The 22,308-nt window shown below is 28.8% G+C and overlaps 1 protein-coding gene across 4 annotated transcripts in view; it reads left to right on the top strand.

Moving 5' to 3' along the window:
- The window catches only part of LOC122538556 (regulating synaptic membrane exocytosis protein 1), a 289,590-nt gene that overhangs the window by 99,803 nt on the left and 167,479 nt on the right, over positions 1-22,308 (top strand). For all 4 annotated transcript variants that reach the window (XR_006308875.1, XM_043672749.1, XM_043672748.1 and 1 more), the window contains exon 2: positions 13,061-13,413. Coding sequence is in view for 3 of the 4 variants with exons in the window: in XM_043672749.1 (XP_043528684.1) it covers positions 13,378-13,413 (36 nt within the window). In the remaining variant the exon portion in view is untranslated. The remainder of the gene's footprint in view (positions 1-13,060; positions 13,414-22,308) is intronic.

Genomic DNA, 22,308 nt, shown 5'->3' with positions numbered 1-22,308 from the left:
AAGAAACCCGAACGATTAAACGAATTGTCATTAAGCTTTTGTATACCACGTTCCCACAGCAATGATGAAAAAATTTTGTTTTCATCCTTTTCTTTTCTTTCTTGTTAATAAAAGATGAAAATTGAAAATTGTAAATTACATTTACGTTTATTTTTGTACGATAGACAGATTTTCAGAAACAGTGTAAAAACACGGGTAGAAAAATTTATACTAGATTTAGGGAATGTATTTTTAGGAAATATAGCAGAGAAAAATGTGTGAGGGTAGAATATCCAAAGTGTAATATGCAATATGTAATATTTAGTATATAGAACAGTTTTCCATCAAGGTTCTACTTTTTAAGTAATATTCTGGAAAATATGAATAAAACTAGGAAGGAGCATAAAATTTTATAGAATGGTTATAATACATAAAATACAATATCACCGAAGATACATAAAACACCCAAAATATAGTGTTTTCTATAACGTTTAATATAATAAAACAATTCTCCATCGAAGTTCTATTTTTTAAGTTATAAAAATTAAAAATTGAAAATATGAATAAAAGTAGAAAATTTTTGAGCCGAATGAGTACAATGCAAGATAGATATATAAAATATTCAGAATACAGTGTTTTTTTTTGTAACATTTAATACATAAAACAATTTTCCGCCGAGGTTCAACCTTTTTAAATTATATTCTTAAAAGCATAAATAAAAGTGTGAAATTTTTCACAGAGTGCATAGAATGCACATAATTCAAAAATATTTGTAATAGAGAGTTCAGTTCTTATTAAACCCTCAAAAATATGAATTTGTAAAAAAAAAAATCACTTATTAAATGAATTATTTACGAATTACATCAAATCTTTGATTAAACATCTGTTTAATTTAGCATGCTTTAGGTATTAAAATTTGCGAGCAGGATTTCCAAATATTAGGATTCGAGTGCAATAGATTTTGTAGAATTTTTCTATAAAAAAGAGGTCAGAAAAATAAAAAAAGACAACTCCGACAGTGACTAAATACAGAATAAGTATAAACTAAAATTGGAGTACATATCCAAGAGAAATATTGCAGAAAACGTTCCCAGCGTGGAGAGAAAAAAATTCAAATGGAAATTTTCAAAACACATTTTTTACCGCGTTGCTCACGAGAGAAGTACAAAGGCATAGGAATTCATGTGTCTTTCAATGTGTACTGAATAAAATGAAATAGATGAAAAAAAATTTAATATGTAGAATGACAGAAAAATGATTTAATGATAGGAAATGAAACAGAAAAATGTTTGTGCAGTATGAAAGATCTAAATAAAATACCTTCGTAGAGGACGTGTTGAAAATCATTTCTTAAATTATATCACATGAAATTAAATCGTGTAAAAGCATAACATGTCTTCTTTTTCCTTACTTGATTGGCAAAAAATCAAAGAAACATTGCAAACACAAAATCAGCTGTTAATAAAGTCACAGTTTATAACTTGTTTGTTTTTTAGACAAAACTTTTAGTCTTAAAAAGTTTCTGTAGTTGATTTTACTACAATAAAATTGTAGTAGAACACACATACAACATGCATGTGTAAATTTTCGAAGTGTAAAATATTAAAATTTATAAAAAAATCATTCATTTTTTGGCTTTATTTCGTTTCTTTTCTTTCTATGATCTTCGCGTTGAAAAAAGTGCAAAATTTGTAAAGAGATTTGATAGATCGTCACTCTAATGAAATACATTTCTAATGAAACGTATTTAAAGCATTATAAAATTTAATAATTCATTCATCTGTTATTTTTACAATTATTTTTGACAATGCAAATGTAATTTAATTATAAAATTACGGATAAGAGATAATGATTCTATTCTTAATTATCACGAGAGCAATATTATCATAATAATAATATTGTTTAGTGTATTTGTGCAAAATTATTTGTACAATAATATTATATTATAATAACATTAACAATAATAATAATATTATAATATTAACAATAATATAAATAATATAATATTATATAGTAATAATTATTGCTATATAACAATAATATTATATAGCAACAATTATTTATAATGCAACAATAATATTTGTATTATTTACTATATTATTACTAATATTATATATTAATACTATCAATATTATTTGATCGTATATTAATCTCATGGTAATAAAGAATAAAATCGTTGCAGAAATTACTTACAAACATACTTATCGTAAGAATTATTTGCATTTTATAAAGTGAAAGAGTTTCCTCTATATTTTTTTACACAGATTTTAATACGAAGCGAATAAATGCAGATTCTGAAATTATTTGTACTTGCTGTATCGAAAAGATGTATTTGCATTTTATAGAATGAATTATATAATTTCCTCTATTCTTTTTTACACAAATATTTATATGAAACGAATAAAATAGAGCTTATGCGACCCGTTGCACGTAATTTGAGAAAATATTATCTGAATAAGTAATAGTAAATTTGCTGGAACGTTTCTTAGTAGTCAACAAATTATATGTCGTGTTAAAAGCATTTATCAAGGTGAAATATTGTCTCTTGAGAATATATCGACGGTTATGGCGCTATTATGTCCCCTGGATGAAGGTAGTTTGTATAAACTATCAACACAAAATAACTATTAAAATAGCTTTCAATATATGTGAATAATGTTCGTTCTTTGACATCTATTGTTGAAGTTGTTATTAATTTAAAGCATCAATTTTATTTGAACACTATTATTTATTATATTATTCTGATTTAATAAGATCTGTGCTATTCAGTGTAGCACAAATTTAAAAGAGAAAAAGAACGTTTCATTTGAATAAAATTACAGCTTTTGTTGCCACAAATACTGACAGTTAAAAACCTATTAAAATTTATAAATATTAGCATTCGTTATTCTATTTATATTCGTTATTACAAATTTATTAATGTCACTATATACGACTAAAATCATTTTTCAAAATGTCCACACGTACAACACTATAATCATTAAAAACTACTTACTTTAATTAATTTTTTATTGAGTAAGAAAATTAAGAAAAAAAAAAATTCCAAGAGAGCAGATAGCAGTTTGCTATTTCTATTACAGATCGAACTACGTGAAATTAAAAGTTGTATGCTCGAACTCGAACAAATATTCTAATCAGAATGGAACGACGTTCGGAATTTTTGTCGTTCGGCCATGCTCGAACGTCCCCCGAAAAATTTTCACGCAAATTTCACGGCGTTCAAGTTTTATTTCACCGCAATATCGATTCGAGCCGCACCATCCACCGTCCCTCGCCATTGAAATTTTTATCGACACCCGGCAAAGTTTCGTCGGCCACGTCGCGCAGAAAATTCCCGTGAACCCTCTCGGTTCTCGTCTCATCTCGTCGGCCGAAGCTGTCCGTCGAATATTCTGACGAATGCCTCCGATACGTGACTTTTACAGGATGGAATAAACTACCACGAGAGCGTCGATGGCCGGTGCAGATGTTACAAAACGCGAAACTGCGAAAACCTGAATAGAGGCTTATTCCCTTACCCTTCGGTCATAAAATCAGAAAGAGAGAGGGGGAGGGAGGATATTCGATATGCCGATTACGTTTCCCGAAATGGCACTCGAGAACGTGAGAGGGTGCTCGATCGACTCTAATCATTCCGGTCGTTCAATATTTTCTTTCCGACTTGAATTAAAAGCTCGATGGATTTCAGTTGTTTACGGTATTTTATTTTATTTTTCTGACTGTTCTTGGTGTCCAAGTAATTTAAGTAGTCTTTTTCTCAAGTTTCTGCAAGCTCTGTTGCTAGTAGGAAAAATATAGAAAAAGGTACGAGATACAGGAACTGGTTCAAAAGTTTAGACTTTACGGAAAGGTGATTTTTTTTTAATGAATTTAGGAATTCTTGTTACATTGCCGTTTTTGTATATTCATTGAGAATCAAGTAATAATTATATTATACTATATTATACTATATTACACTATATTACACTATTTACACTATATGATACTATATTCTATTATAATCTACTATGTTCTACTATGTTCTACTATATTATACTGTATTCTACTATGTTACACTATATTACACTATATTGTACTATATTGTACTATATTGTACTATATTGTACTATATTCTATTTTCTACTATATTATACTATAATCTACTATGTTCTATTATGTTCTACTATATTATACTGTATTCTACTATATTACACTATATTCTACTATATTTTACTATATTATACTATATTTTACTATATTATACTATATTGTACTATATTCTACTATATTCTACTATATTATACTACATTATATTATATTATATGATATTATATTAATAATTTTAATATAATTACTATAATATTCAATTTATGATATTATAAATTGGAGTGATGTTACGATATAATGGTTAATGCTTTCGTCGAGGATGTTCAAAAAGAAAATCGAATGGCAAGGGACTTATTAACTGATATTTTATGTATTTGCAATAATTTAGAACTGTCCAAATACTTGTGCACTATAATGTTTAATAATAATAAGTATTATTATATAACATTATAACAACAACAACAACAACAACAACAAGTATTTAATATATTAATAAGTATATAATAATAATAATAATTTGGACAATCATGTATGTAACGTGACGTAACTGCACGTAGTTTTAATTCGATGGCCCAGGGGCTGTAAATTTTCCAGTCATCAGCATCATTATTTACACCTTTATTGATTCCGATAATTAATTTTGAGCGGCATGGCGTTCGCAGCTCGCTCCCCGAGGAACATCGAGAAAACGAATTCCTCGAGGTACGCAGCCGTCGTAGTAAGGAATTGCTAAGGAGTTGGAAGCTTCTTCGTTCGGATCATTACGAGATAAACTAATATGTGCCGGACCATTATGAGCGTCATGCTTGAAATTCCGCACCGCCTCCGTTTTCACTTTAATCCAGCTTCTTTCTCTGTTCGGAGGACGTCGAATCTCGTCTACGCCTTTTATTCTAACCCTAACCGTTGTCTCATGGAACGTTCGACGTTCGAATATTTTTTCCTTTTTCCCAAGCAATTCGCGTAAAAATAATTTTATCCCGCGCTTGTACTTTCGATCGAATATGTATTTTAATTTAATATTAATATATATATATATATATATTTTCAATCGAGATGTGGAGTTCGTTTTGTTAAAGTTTTGTTAAAGAGTTGAAGAATAGTAATTTTTTTAATTTAGTAAAAACGAACGAAGGATTAAAAAATATTTCAGAGACGATTGTTATTAAATTATTGATACATGTCTCACGATTTTCATTTCATTTCATTTTGTCTTTTACTTCGATATTTTACTCCTCAATATTCAAAGAGTAATCTTTTCGTTCGTTCATTCAGAGAAGGTTATACTTTACTCTAAAACAGTGATTACTATGATTGTTGATTGGAATTTATCCTCTTTCGACACTTTCCCGTACTCGTGGAACACGAACCTTTCATTTTGTCACAGTGTAATCTGATAGTTTTCCGAAATTGGCTATATTACACTTGGCTGGCCGAAGTGTAATTGAATTGTTGCAGCTCCGTATTGATCGCTTTCTCAGATTTCGATAGTTTAACAGTGCGCAATAACTCAGCGATCATCGGTAAATCCACAGAGCGATTTCTCGTGAATAGAAATCTAACTTCGAAGCATTGAAAGCTTCATTCCTCGTATAAAAGCGATTCTTTCCTATTCTACTTTTATAAAATATCCTATTCGTCATCCTTTCCTCGTGAACGTCGCTACAAAATATATTTCTAGATCTTTATATCGTTGTAGATTTATCAAGTCTCTCGAAGTAATTAATTTTTAATTTCATTGAGAATTGAAAAAGTCTGATAAAATATTCGTTTTAATTCTTTAAATAAAGTGTCAATAATCCTCTCTGTATTTCGTACTTTTTAATAATTTGTTAATTTATCGAATTTAAGAGCCTCGGGACAGTCGAACTAGTTCACAATTTTCAAAAAAATCAGAGATATCTACCATATGTAGAAATTGGATTACAATTTTATTTTAAAATTATCATTAAACATTTGTTTCATCTGCATGTCGTATTTTCTATAGATTTATGAAACTTAAGAGTATGAATTTCGTTGAAATAATTAAAAAGAAAAAAATCACAAAAATGAGAAAGAACTACTTTATATACAAAATTGAACAAAATATTTATTCTCAGTAATTCTCTGATTAAGATGTCATTTCAACGAATTTCAATAAATATATCTCTTTCGTATTACTTTAATAATTATTAATTATTATTCGTAATACTTTAATAATTAGTAATTTCATAATTAAATTCAGATTTGTTTTAGATTCGACAATTATTAATTTCTGATGAAATCCAATACAAATGCCTCTATTACTGATTGTTATGCAATTATTATTATATGTAAAAATCTGGAAATTTAAAACAAATTTAAAACAAAGTTGCAATTGTAGGATTACAGTGAATACAGATATGTTTATCGTTTGGTTGATTTACCACAATTTTAAATACTCTTCCGTTGAATTTTTTAGAGATTACACATTGAAGTACAATTTCAACGTGAATTATCTGTATGTTAATAAATAAATAATTCAATAATTATAGTCTTACATAGTAAGTTTTACGTATTAAATATCTTCTGAACTCAACAAAGATTAAACATAGATATTGTAAAACTTTTGTTGCAGTATATATTATAAATATTAAATCATAAAATCAATATATTATAAACATAAACATATTAAAATATAAATATAAAATCAATATATTATAAATATTAAATCATAAAATCAATATATAAATATTAAATCATAAAATCAATATATTATAAATATTAATCATTATAAATTTTAAATCATGTACCTACAAACAAAATTTTAATTAGAAATTATTTATACTTTAATAGTTATAATCTCGCACAAAGAAATTATAATTTGAAACTGGTGCCAGTCCATTTTCTTTCATTTTTTGTGACGCATATGTTTGCGTCGATCATGCAACGCCATTAAGCAACGAAATTTCAATTTGTTCAAATCGAAGGACGAATATTCGAAGGCTTAAATCTTCATTAATTAATTAAATCGTTTACAAATAAAAAGTTTAAATTAAATTAATGCACGTAAATTTTTTTTTCGTCTCCTCAGTTTTGTCGAAACAAACATAAACGGTTCACACGTTAAGCACAATTACAAACAGTAAATCATAGTTAGGAGAAGTTCTTCGAGGAGTGAGGGAACAATATCGCGAAGATATCAATAGACGTAATCTAAAGCCAGCTTAATATCCGCCGATTGTAAAGAAAGCAACGAAAAGCTACTGAATTTCGGTCGTTTCTTTACTCCGATTTCCGATATCTCGACCATACATTAAATTCGTCCTCTGTGCACTCCGACCTTATACCAATTGTAGACATAATACTTTTTCCTTTCGACGTCTCGATATCGAATCGCTTGTACTCGCTTATACCATTTTGCAGATGTATGACAACCATATTTTGGTCGTCTTCAGCGGATTTGCATAAAAGAATTTCTGTTTTAAATGTTCAATGCTACCACGTGGACCTGACTGCCAGCTCTCGAGAGCCACAAATAAATGTAAATTTCATTTTACGTGAAACCTTCTTACGTCACGTACTGATCGAACGCACACACATACACACGTGTGTTTTCATTTTATCAAGTTTGACCTTTGCATTCGTAATGAGAGCAAACGAGAATTTGTAATTGATCATCTAACTAGTGTTAGGCAATTCTAATCCTAAACTGCTTAACCGGAGATCGAAACTGATTAGGTGGTGTTACGTGATGTGAATAAATGAAGATTTGAAACAAATCGCGTCTCATTATGAAATCTGTCTTTCATTAATCCTTTGCCTAGCAATTATTTTTATCTACGCGGTGCATACTCTCTCACTTAAAAGTAATCTTTAAATCTGTTGCTAATATTTGTTTCAAAATTGAAAAAAAAATGGAAAGGTAAATATTTACAAAAAGCTACCATGTGATTTTTCATACACATACGAAAAAAAAAAAGAAAGAAAAAAATTTATTTGAGGTTTCATTTTCGAGAAAGTCGAGTGTGAAGATTTATCAAGTAGGCTTGAAGTTAATTAATTCTGGACATAATAAAATAAAATAATTAACAGAAAGTTAATCTATCGTGTAAAAGTAAGTAATTTTTGACACACTATATTGTCAAGATCATCACCGTGAATAATATTACGAAGATTTTATTTGTCAAAATGTTATTACACATAAAAATTTTTTCGAAATGAGACACAATCAAACAAAATTTCTGATCAAATTGCGATCAAATTAAGAGCACATTTGGGTTCGTTATACTTTTTTAACTTCATAGTAAAACCCACACGTTTGCTTCACAATATATACTGAGAAGTATGATCGTACATAATTTTCGGAGCTCTATTTGTTAAATTTCTATTCTATTTCTTTTGTTAAATTGAACTTATAGAGTATCTTTTAACCTGAAAGATTCAATAAAATCCCTATTGCTTGATTACATTATTCTTATTAATAATCAATATTAGTCTTAAAGTATTATACTTAATAATAATCAATATATATTAAAATAAATATATATATTAAATAATATATATTAAAATAAATATATATATTAAATAATATATATTAAAATAAATATATATATTAAAATAAATAATCAATATATATTAAAAATTCAAACTACAATTAGAATTAAGAGGTACAGTTTCCTCTATTGTCATCCAGTTCAATAATAATTTATGCCAGGAGTGTGATTCAATATTACAGGAGATTGAAGAGACAGTATTTTGAATAATTAATTATTTCACTAAATTTGAATTTACCAATTGAAATTACTGATTTACGTTTATGATTCGAAGATTATTCTATTGTAAAAAGTAATATGTTTATAATTGCGTTGATGTTTACGAAAATGTTAATTTTATTTAATTAAATATTATCAATTACATCAAGGAAGAAGAAATCCGCTATTAGAAATTAAAAATATCTGATTGAATTATAAATATAATTAAATATAAATAATAATATTATTAACACAACGAATGGTCAGAACATTTTCTTATATAAATTCACATTCAGAATGAGAGACATCTTCCACTCAGTTCGAACAGTTTTTTAATGCATAAATTAATTAAAAGAGACTGCAGATGAAAGACACTGTGGTAACTCCATTTCAAGAATTTCTGATTTTCCAAATTGATAATTTTTGTAACGGTGGAACTTATTAATTAAGGACGAAGAAATAATTTATCAATTTCTTTCAATTTAATAAAATTACAGAATACGACGGTGAAAGAATATCAAGCGAATTCTACAAATGTCCCATCGTGATAAATAGAATTTGATAATGTAAGTTAATTGAGAAGAATTACGAACGCAACACTGATCTTTAATGAAAGAAATAATTATTCTCCAGCTCTCAAGGAAGAACTCATTTTCCACCATTAGACATTGTAACAAACAATGTATTCTATTTCCGAGTCTTCAATTTTAATATAAATTCGACAAATACATAAATATAGATTGTGTGTATGGAATCAGATCAATTAAATAATAAATTAAATACCTTAAAATTATATTTGAAACACGGCCTTTCATGTGTATCAAATTATTATTTTAACCAATAATTAACTCTATATAAAAGTATAGAAGTTCCGAATTCGTGCCTTAAAAATACTTCTGCCCAAAATATGCTAGTAAATTTCAGAGAAATGGCACGCATACCGTGAACTATCGTAATATTTCAGAAATTACAAGCACTTAACTGAGATGAAATATTGTCACTCCGGGGCACATCGGTGATTACATCGCTCTATTGAAACGAAGTGTCTCGAATGACAGTCAAGCATCAACGTAAAATTATTAAACTGTTACTTTCGACGCGGATAGAGGATGCTTATCATAGACTTGATTAATGTTCGAACTTAAAGTAAAGTAGTTTCGTACGTTTATTCGATAGAGGATGAACATGAACGATGAACTTTGTTTCAGTCTCGTTCAGTAAGTAGCAAAATTTTAGGATTTCTTTGTGTTATCGTACTAGCGAGATTATTGTTTACGTAATTATGTAACAAAACTAATGACATTATTTTATTTTATTATGACATTATTTAGTTTATTTCATCGGTATCTTCTTTTAAGTTTATTTCTTCTTTGGAATTTAGCAACACGTCTATTTGACAAAAATATCAAAATTAAGAATATATATTGTAAATTAAATTAGTATTTAAATTTCAAGTGAAGTGATTAAATTAATATTTAAATCTAAAGTAATACTCTTGCTTAAAATGTTGGAGCATCTTTTGCTTTTGGATGAAACAAACTTTTTCGCACATTTTCCTAAGAAATAATATTATTATAATCAGAAGTTCGATTTTCAAATATAATTAATTAGGATTTAAATATATACAAAAGAATAGTATTTAAAAACATTTGTTTAACTAAAAAATGTAATTATTTCTTCTGAAACTGTAACATGCTCAGAATTTTTGAACATATATATAAATATTCAAATGAATTGTAAGTTTAGATTTTATCTTATTATTACGTTAATAAATGATACGTATAAATACAGAATAATTCACATAACTTGTACACTTGGAATAACTTTTAAATTATGCGTCCAATGGAAAATTGTTTAATACAAAAGTTGTATGGTTTTAAGGCAGGTAAAATATGTATAATTGTTAATATAATTACATAACAAAGATAAGAACACTATTTTGAGTAAAATTAACATTACTCTCTTAATAAAAAATTACTTAAATTAATTAAATCAATAAAAGAATATAAAAATTACTAATTAAATCAATAAAAGAATATAAAAATTACTAATTAAATCAATAAAAGAATATAAAAATTACTAATTAAATCAATAAAAGAATATAAAAATTACTAATTAAATCAATAAAAGAATATAAAAATTACTAATTAAATCAATAAAAGAATATAAAAATTACTAATTAAATCAATAAAAGAATATAAAATATACAGAAACATTACACAAAATAGAACAATTATTGGAAATATAACACGCAGATTTTGAAACTAAACTACTCTTGATTATGAAACTAAATAAAATATATTACACATATTTGTGAAATGAACCTAACAGTTAGTTAAATTTATTTCTTTTCATTTTGTCGAATATAATAATGTACAAAGTATAATGAAAATAAGGTATAATCTTTAATACAATCTTTAATACAATCAATAATATATTATAAAAATGATAACAACAATTTTATGATTTTAATTGCAATATTCCTCTATTAAATTTATAATTTATGCATAGTTCTATCGAGAATGCTTATGCTTGATTGTTAATGCAATTACTACAGTAAATTGGAAGGATTAGTATTTCGATAGATATGTGGATATAAATGTTTTCATATTTACACAGAATATAATTTACAATTGAAATGTAACAAATAACAAACGTAATTAACACTTACAAACGTATTAACAATAATTGTTATATTGATCGAACGATGAATTTACTATATAGAGTAGATATGAAAGAAAATAATATTTTTTAGTAAATTATATATGAGAAATGATTTCAATTTCATTATTTACAATATTAAATTAAATTTAGTAATCGAAATTAATAAGTCTTAGATTATTAAATTTAAGCTAAAAAAAATATTAAATTTTATTATCAAATTTAACTTGAATTTGATAAATTGACTTGTTAATTAACTTTAAATTTGAAACGCATGCAGATAAAAATCTAATTATGCACAGAAGAAAGATGTTGATCTCAATTATCACAATGTGATAATAAAAAAATCATCAACTTTAGATATTCACATAATACTCAAAAGCAATCTATAAGTTAATATTTGCTGGAACTTTCAACTGACATTAACATTCAATTTATAAATTAATTACATGATATGTGGCAGTATAAATGTGTCTAATCATAATTCATCAAAATGTCCAATAGTGGAACAACATTAAATTAAACAATATGATATTGTAATATTCATGCAATTATTTCTGAAATGTTACATCTACTCCAAGCCATTTCAACCTTTACTTTCGAAATAAATTATTCAATAGAATTTTAGTTACCATGAAACGTACCATAATTTCCTTTCAAATACTAGAAGTATCACTGTCTAAAGGTTAATCTGCTGTTATATTTCAAACATAAGATAAGAATAATAGTGTTTCATCGAGAAGTTTGATTACATCAAAATAATAATTACAATTATTATTATAAACCTAACTTTTATTTATTAATTATAAATTTTATAATTATATTTTATTATTATTACTCAGTTATTAGTATTACTCAAAATCTACTAAGAAATAATTGTTTATTTTACTTTAATCGCATTACTTCTTAAGGTTTGGCAAAATTGGCGCAGAAAATTTTTTTTGTAAAAATGTTGACTTGATATGTTAAAAGAAGTTCATTATATTTTAATACTAGAATTACCAACAAAATGATCAATTCGTAATTTTTTCTAGAAATTTTATGGATACACGACAATGCATTTTTAGAGATTCAAATTTTTCCTAAAGTGTATAAATAAAAATTTGTGTACTTATTATACATATATTAAAGCTTTTCCTCTTTCTTCCATTTTAACGTCTCTCACAGAAATTTTATGCTTTAATTGTAGGTATTATTAATAATATAATATATCTATTCGATATAGATATACGTTATTCGATATAATAATCGTCTATTGTGTTTATCATTTATTATATTTATCACACATTATAAAAGTCTTTTGTTCGTAAATAAATTAAATGAAAATAAATGTTTCGACTGCGTCTGTCGTTATAGAAAATCTTAGGATAGAAAATTTCATAGAGCGGACATAACAAAGAGATGTACATTCAATAATTAGAAACGCCGAGTTTTTATTCGTTCAATTAGGTATATTTCCAAAAATGTGAATTCACAAAAAGATCCGCAGTCTATTTATTATCGAGAATAATAATATTGTCAACTTATCAAACGATCAACCGTATTTATTTTTCTATTATATTATTAAATTTCTCCGTGGTAAGCTCTCGAATACTATACGAAAAACATCATGTTTGTTTCAGATCATTTGCCGTTGTATTTCCCATGACAGTCGACGCAAAACAAGTGAAAGTTCGTGGGAATGCCTTTCTGGCAAAAGGGTGATCCGAGTCGCTCCGCGTTCTACCGATTTCTGTTGCGTCGACCCTGTTCTTGGTACATCGGCAACTTATTGTGAAACAAGGACGCGCGGAACACAGCTGATATTTGGCCCGAGAACAACTTTATGTCGGTAACCAGAGCCGGTGAACAGAACGCCAGGAAAGGCGCAACAGGGAGTTAAGAGAAAGAGCATTTCTGTACTTGTCGATCGAAACCAAGCTACGTCACTACTTTCAAGATGCTGCCTGCCAACGTGGTATCCTTTGTCAAGAAGGTAACTAGTTATACTTTTGATTTTAATTGTTTCATTTAACGTTGGACTCGCGTGAGTATTGTATTATATTTGCATTAGACAGGTAAACAATATTTGTCTCATTCGATTTTGACATTTAGATTGACATCGATATTGTTACTCGTGGTGTGAAACAATTTAGAATTATTATTATAAATTTAAATTTATTACATTTAAAAAATTATTGCATATTATTAAATTTGATTTCAATATTTTTAATGTATGTAATTTCTTTTTTCAATAAATTCAATAATATTTTATTTTATATTTGAATCTAGTTTATTATTAAGTCTTTATATATAATTATGAAACGAGGATATGGTGAATTTCGTTTCAATTCTTCATTTTATTTAATATTTTATACTTTAATTTTTTCTTTACCATTATTATATCTATTATTTAATTTATTGAATTTATTATATAGATTAAATTTTTATATTTTAGAAATATTAAATATTTTATATATTAATAATTTTAAATTTATTTATATAATTTTATCTTTTTTTAGTAAAGATTTATATATATATATATAATTCATGGATGATTATTAAACTAAAATGTTTCGTTGAAGTTGAATGGTTTCGAGAGGAAAACATTGTGATATTACCTGATTCAGAGTCATATACCTGTTTAAATGGGCTGATTGTATATTTTTTAATACAATTATATATTTTTCGTCGAACTGTATATTTTTCAATCGATAATTGCGTGATAATTACTTTAACATTGTATTAATACCAGTATTACATTAAAATTCTTATCTAGTTAAAGTAGGACTATTTTATCATATCACATTATTCATAGGATTATCACACTTTTGTCATTTTTTACTGAAGTACTTATTGATATTTTAGTCTATATTTTCATGTGTAGAATGCAAAGTTTGAATATTAAAATTTGGAACGCTCTATATAGTAATTGAAACTTACAATATTATCAAACAATGAGCTGTTTTTGAAGTGTTACAAACATTTTAGAAAATGTCCCTTTAATAAATTTATTTAAGGCACATTGCATTTGCGAAACTTGCCAAACTCGAAGGAATTTTTATCGTGAACAATGTTCACATTATGGGAAACCAACTCCTCCATCAAATAAAGTTCATTCCTTAAGAAACTGCGAAAGATTTAGGTCACTTTTACATCCACGCAAAGAATTATTCACTCCGATAAAACCTGCTTCGTGAAGAAACAAAGTTATTATACGTAAATCCTCCGAAACTTTTTCCATTTTTTTTTCAACTTATAGATTTAGAATTAATAACGCAGAATTTTAAAAATTATATGCATTTCATTTATAAATTCAAACGAAACAATTAAGGATATTACGTCTTGCTACATTTTTTAATCAGTCTCGTCAATTCTCTTACAAATTTATAAACTGAGACGACAGTGGACTGCAGTTGTTTTCCATACTTTCATGAACACGATCGAAGAAACCGCTAAACTCAAACATTTTATACATTCTTGCTTACACTGCAGCAAATTCCACGTGTTGCTAGATTTTTAAATGCATGGAAATCCGCTTCGGTTCAAACGTAAGAGCTTGACCGACAAACAGGAGGAGAAACAATCTTCAAATTAACAGCGACAAAACGAGACAGTTTTATCTCGCACATTTTTCTCCCGCCAAGGCAATGAAACCTATTTATCGAAGCGATTTCGCGAGAAGGTCGTAAAACGGACAGTCATACATATTCGAGCGAACGGGCAGCATTTCGCCCTTTAGAAACCTAACCCAAACCTCCCCCAAGTCAGGATTTACAACGTCTACTTACACGTGAGTGAGCTTGAACGTGGCCTTGTTTCTTTGTATCACCGCAATCTGACGTGAATTACCGCACCGACTGACAATGAATTATATTCCATCGTACGGTGGCAGCTCGGTATTAAATGGCATTGTTTCGAGATCGTGTCGAGATCTTGCGATCGAGAGGATTAAATGGGTTTGGATTTAGGCGCAGCCCTTCGGGGACGTTCTTCTTCAACGTCCAATTTGTTACGTTGAATCTCGATACGACAGAGATTTTGTTGCACCACGGAGAGAAGCTGCGCGATGCACCGCGAGCACGTCACAAATTTGTTGGACACCCCGCTATAAATACGACAAAGCCGATCGATGATATCGGGGTTTATTTTTGACGGAGGAGTATTGGCCTGTTCCGTGAGTTCGTAGCGGTTCGACAGCTACGAAAACCATCGAGTTTGCCATCGTGGCAACTATCAGTCCTTGGAGTAGTTACGACTTCGTCGTCGATCCTTTTTTTGTACCAACGGCGACTATAGTTGTCCAATATTTAACGCTCGATGTGCCCTATCGGTCAGAGTTCGGGCAGTAATCGATTACTTGGCGATCGGTCGTTGAAATAAATCAGTAGCCACTGACTGATTTTTGTATAGGGTGATTGATTACGTTTATTAACCTCTTGCACTAGTAACTGGTTCGCGGACCATAACGAGTGACCAAACCGTCATACAATCATACAATAACTCTGTCTCCTTTCCTTGAATTCATCGGTATATCACTGGACAGAAATTATTGAGAAGTAGTAATAAATTTATTATTTGTTTTGCTTGGGTTATATTTCAATATACTTGAAACTGAGAAAATATTGCAATTTTGGGCCAAATATTCTCGACGTGCATGGCACGTCATTCCAGCGCAAGAGGTTAACCATTTGCGCTGGCAACTGATTGCGGACCATAACGAGTGACCGAACCGTATATAATAATTCGCTTTCCTTTTGAGCTCGTCGGTATGATATAACTGGATAGAAATTATCAAGAAGTAATCAATTTATTATTTGTTTTGCCTGGTTTATATTTCAATATATTCAAGACAGAAAATATTGCAATTTTGGGCCAAATATTCTCGTCGCGCGTGGCACGTTATTCCAGCGCAAGAGGATATTTATATTATATTTTGTTTTCTCACATAGCTATAAATACCTTCGAACGTGTTAATTACGTAGAGTCGTGTTATTCGATATAAATAAATGGTACTGAACTGCTTGCAAGTTGAATAGACTAGTAGACTAAGGCTAAAGAGAATATTTAAACGTATTCTTTACTGTGCAGTATTGTTATTGTTAAAAATGTAGAATAATTTTTTACTCTTTACAATTCTCTGATATACTGATCTGTGTAATCTGCATAATCAAAATTTTCTTCTTTCTCCATCTTCTTCTATTTTTCTTTAATGTCGCATCGACGGCGAGGTCATTAGCGACGACGGTGCCATTAGATATGTGTGTAATAGTTTATGTTTTTGAGATATTTTAATACGCTTTGTATGCCATTTTGAGAAGTCAGGTTTTTGTTTGCGTTGATTTCGTATTTCTGTCTTTGGGTTTCTGTGATGTGGCATTCGTGCAGTACGTGGGTTATTGTTAGTGGATGGTTATTGCAATGAGTGCAGGTCGGTGTAGCTTTTTTAATTTCATGTGTCAGCTTAATATGACCGGTTCTTAGGCGTGTGATAATTATTCCTTCTTTCCTGTTGTTAAAGTTTGGTGAAACTCTTGGATACTTTTGTGTAGTTGGATGCTTTTAATTGTTTTCCATGTATTGTCCCATTCATTTTTTGTTACCTTTTTGCAATTGATTATTTGGTCGTCGCAAGGGGATTGGAAGATGGTTGCGATTGTTAGTAAGTGAGGGAACTGTGGCTTCTTTCGCTGCTGCGTCGGCTTTTTCATTTCCTTCTATTCCTTAATGAGCTGGAATCCAAATGACTGTGGCATTTGTGTTAGGTTGGTTGTGGTTTAGTTCTTGGATGGTGGATATTAGTTGGTTTTCTTGATCACATGATTTCGTTAGGGATTTTGTAACGCTCATGGAGTCGGTGTATATGACGATCTGGGCTTCGTTATTTGAGTGTGCATATTTAATGGCTTCCAGGATAGCACAAGTTTCGGCTGTGAAGATGGATGACGAAGAAGGGACAGTTTGTGTTTTTTTGGCTTTTTCTGTGACAATGGCGTATTCAGTGTCCGTTTTTGACCCATCGGTGTAAATCTTGCTGTGTTGGGCGTAGTTGTTATTTAGTTCTAGGAGTCGAGTCCTGTGGTCAATTGGACTGAGGACTTTTTTGGGGAGTTCGGAAAAACTGGTGTTTGTTGGGAATGCTTCTGTTGTCCATGGAGGGATTTGTGGTGGTTTACGTTCAATGGTGGGGTGAATTCTAAAAGTGGTAGATTGGAGGAATTTGGTAAGTTTGATATGAAAAGGGGAGGGAATTTTGGCTTTATAGCTTTGTATTTATTGGAGAAGATATTGTTATAGGAAGGGTTATTTGGATTTATTGGTTTTATTGCGTATTTAGAAGGGTTAGAAACTTCCTTCTGGATTCAAGTGTCATTTCTTTGGCTTCGAATAGTAGGCTGTTTATGGGGCATGCACCTGTGGCTAGTCTTATAGCTGAGTGGGAGATTGGTTCTATAATGTTTTTGGTGAAGCTTTTGGCTTTACGGTAAAGCCGTAATCTAGTTTGGATCTAATTAACGCTTTGTATGTTTCTAGAAGAGTGTCTTTATCCGCTTTCTAGTTATTATTGGAAAGAGTTTTTATAATGTTAAGTCTTTTTATACAGGACTCTTTTAAGGTTTTTAGGTATGGCGCCCAAGATAATTTTTTGTCGAAAATAAGGCCTAATTTTGATGGTGTCAGTGAACTTTATTTCAAGATTACTCAGATATAGTTTAAGTGGGGAATTGAGTTTGGTTTTCCTAGTGAATAGGATGCCTTGGGTTTTTTTGGGCATCCAAATTTTAAGCCAGTTGTTTTTGACCAGTCCTGAAGGGTATTGATGGCTGTTTGTAAATGTTCGTTAATGAAGCTTATATTTTTCTCGCTACATGTGATTGTTACGTCATCCGCAAATAACTGGGTTTTTATTGGTGGCTTGAAGTTGATGGTGATGTCGTTGATTCCTATTAAAAATAGTGTGGTGCTCATTACTGATCCTTGTGGGACTCCGTTTTTGATTATAACTGTATGTGACAGAGATCCATTTGCTCTGGCTTGGATTGATCTATTGGATAGGAAGTTGGTTATGAAAGATAGCATATTGCCATTTACTTTTAACTCGATGAGGGAATTAATAATTTTGGTTCTCGAGATTGTGTCGAAGACTTTTTCAATATCGAGGCATACGGCGGCTATGTAATTCAAAATTTTATAAATGAAAAAACTAAATAAAATTTGTTCCGATTATAATTATAACAATAACAAAAACACATTTTGAATACTTTACTACACTCTGCTGTGTGATAATTGTAGAATATGTTCTGCAATATTTTTCAATAAAATAGATATTAAGAAACGTTGTTATTTGCATTAATATTTAATGTATTAATTTATATTAATATTTAAGTATAAAGTTCTTATTTTTCTTTTGTCTAAATTATAGAGAAGTTGTATTCCCGTGAAAAATTTCCAGCGCGACATGAAGACTACGGAAATTACTATCTGATTTTGTTCTTGTCGAAAGAAAGGGCAAAGGATACTGTATAAATAAATTAGATTCTATCCGTTGGGCCATAGCTATTCGATAAAAAAGATCAAAGAGGCAAACTTCATCTAACGAAAGAAGTTTTCCATTAGATCTTTGTGGCCTTTGGTGAACGATACAATGGCAAGTTGACGTTCAATTCATCGAATAGAGGATAACACGGGCGAAAGTTTAGGCGTGTTAGAAACTTTCGTTCGAGGAACATTATGTCTGCAAATAAATTCTATGAGTTTTCTTTTCTTCTTAGAACAAAACTTTTGGTTTCGATTAGCTTTGGGTTAGGTTTGAAAAGTATATTGGAGTTTATTAGTCAGTTGCGTACAATATGATCAAAAGTAGGAGTGAATGGTTCTTAAGAAGGTAAGAGAAAAATATGTGGAATAAATCTTTTCCCTTTGAAGTTTTCTTTCTTTTTAGAAGATTGAACTTGGATATTTGTTTAGTACGTGCAAACTATCGACAGAGTAGAAATAAATAAATGTGAAATTGTTACAAATATGTGTGAAAATGGATAAAAACTGTAAAATAAAATTTCCTTGCTTAAGGCCTTTCTTTTTCATTTCTACAATAAATTATATATAAATTATACATACGATAGGAATTATTATTTTTGAATAAATTGAAAACATCATGATACTAACAATAAGAGCCAATTATCAATTTCCATCGTAATAAGGAAATATTTGCATATTATTTTATCAATTATCTTTTATAAATTATTAATTTCAGCAATTTATTTCTTACATTGATTATTAATCATTAATTATATGCCACGATACACATAAAAGTTGCGTAGAATTGTAAAAAATAATACAAAAAATATTGAATATAGAATATAATTGCCTAAAATTCTCTAAAAAAATACAGTACGCTCTACTTCATACCACCGTTTGTTTGTATTAAAAATTATGGCCATTTGCTTAATAAAGTTACTTCTAAGCATGTATTTTATGCAACTTTTGATAAAAATTAACCGCAAATGTTGCAATCAAAATGAAATTAAAATCAGGAAGTCATAAAAAAATAACGATGACAATTTTATTACTCTGCACATGTAGCAGTTTGTCAAATAAAAATGTATCACCGTATATTCCTCTGACAGGATAAATTTTCCTGTAGCTTAGGTCATCAAATCAGAGTTTTCATTATTAAATCAATTCTAAATTTTTTATTTGTTGTCAAGATTTATTTTTATTTACACGTATGTATTGAAATGGTAATAAAAAAAAAAAAATAAAACGTTTATATATGTCTAAACAATATTGCTTTATAAAGCAGATGAGATAAATAAATCGGAAAATCCCGTGTTTGCAGAACGAACAGAATATCAGGAATCAAGTAAATTTTGTATATTTAATAATTTTGATCGATCTTCGGTTTACATATATCCGTACAACTCATATAAACGAATAATATAAGATTTGCTAGCCAACATATGTAGTTAAACGATTACCTGTTAAATTTATACCATCAATATTTTAGAAGTTATATATGCGTACAAGTTGCAAGTATAAATGGTCGACAGAAGCCTTACATTATTCAATACGAAATGAAGCTTGGCATTTAGTCGTGATTTTGAAATAAAATTTGCTTAACGATTACCTGTTAAATTTATACTACCAATATTTTAGAAGTTATGCACATACATTATCGTGCACAAATAACTGGATACTTTTCATGCAATTTCATTGAGAGCTTGATATTTTTATTACGCTTCGACAGTTACAACTGATGAACGTTTCTCTACTGTTAATTTTCTGCATTTCCAAGTTTCGTATTTATTTTTAATAATAAATATATATATCTGATGCTTCGTGCCTATAAGTACCTAACCCAAACCTCTTTAATATGATAAATAAACACTTATTTCAATCATTTTAAATTTTCAACAGTGAACATAATTGAAGTCACCTTGCAGAATCTTCAGTTACCTAATTATTATATTTGTTTACTCTTTCTGTCAATATCTATTAACTGTGCACGTTGAGATTAAATTTCAATTCCATTTTACAGTTCAAAAATTTAGAAACGTTCGAATACTTAGTCGACACAAGTTTTACGTTATACTGCATAATTACATTTGAAATAATAATACTTAGTTGACACAAGTTTTACGTTATACTGCATAATTACATTTGAGATAATAAATCAGAAAAAAATAAGACACAGTACTGTATAAAAGCAAGAACATTCTGAAATATTCTCACGCTAACAAATATTCATAAATGTTCAATTTACATGTCTTTTTAAGTTTAAGTTTGATCGTGAGGAATTATTATCACATTAAAAAGGAATGTAATAATCAATAAAATAATAGATAAGTGATCTACATCAGATATTATATATTATATTATATACAATACAAATTATACAAATACAACAATACAAATTATATTATATACAAAAATACATCAGTTTTATATACTAAAATTTGATTCATACAAATGAAATTCTACGGTAAATGTTTCATAAACAGTGTTAATGTACGTTTATGTGATTGTGTAACAGGACATTGTCAAATGTTCGCAAATTGTAAGTTTGTACTGTTTGGTCAAGCAAATGTACGACCTGAAGTAGATAAACAGTAACAGTGGAAATGTTGGTTTCCATTATGGTTCTACATAGAATTTTCACCTAAAGTGGTTTCCATTACGCTCTCTGATCGACCTAACTAGCCGCAACCATGAACTCATATTAATTAGACGATCGACAGTTGGAGATGTGTTGCCAATTCCTATGTTTCCCACTTCTTGACCCTAATCTCTTCTGGAGACTGTTCTATCTCCTCTTACAATTAGTCGAAAGTTATATGATTTAATTGTACCAATGAACAACGGTTGGCAACATTTCCTGAAGTGGCAATGAAAAATAAATTTGAAATACTTTTATGCAAGCACTAGATAATCTCATAAATTAAACGTAATTTCTTACTTCATTTCATGTCAACGTACATGTGTACTGTGATAAAATAAAAATAACTCTGAAGTCAATAACGAATGAGATTTTTGATTCAAAACTTTTTCAAAATAACGTCAAAAAGTTGAAATTGAGAAGTGGTGAGAGATGACAGATGTTTCAAAATAAATGTAAGTATTAATTTTATGCATAGCAATTAAAATCAGACGAATGACATTAATTGTGGAATATCTTTGTAATTAAATAATTGAGATACCAAAAAAAAAAAAAAATTGCGTGGTATATTTTAGATAATATCTTTTTATTTGTAGATTAACCAGAATTTTTTGCATCAGATGTTGCATATTTCTTTGCAATGATGGTGAATTATGGATTTTTGAAAAATTTGTAATGTATAAAATATAATGTACATAACATGTAAAAATGTATAAAATATATAAATTAGAGTAT

This window comes from Frieseomelitta varia, unplaced genomic scaffold, assembly GCF_011392965.1.
Source record: "Frieseomelitta varia isolate USP_RPSP 00005682 unplaced genomic scaffold, Fvar_1.2 scaffold_167, whole genome shotgun sequence".
Taxonomy (NCBI): domain Eukaryota; kingdom Metazoa; phylum Arthropoda; class Insecta; order Hymenoptera; family Apidae; genus Frieseomelitta; species Frieseomelitta varia.
This window is presented reverse-complemented; position numbering and strand designations above follow the sequence as displayed.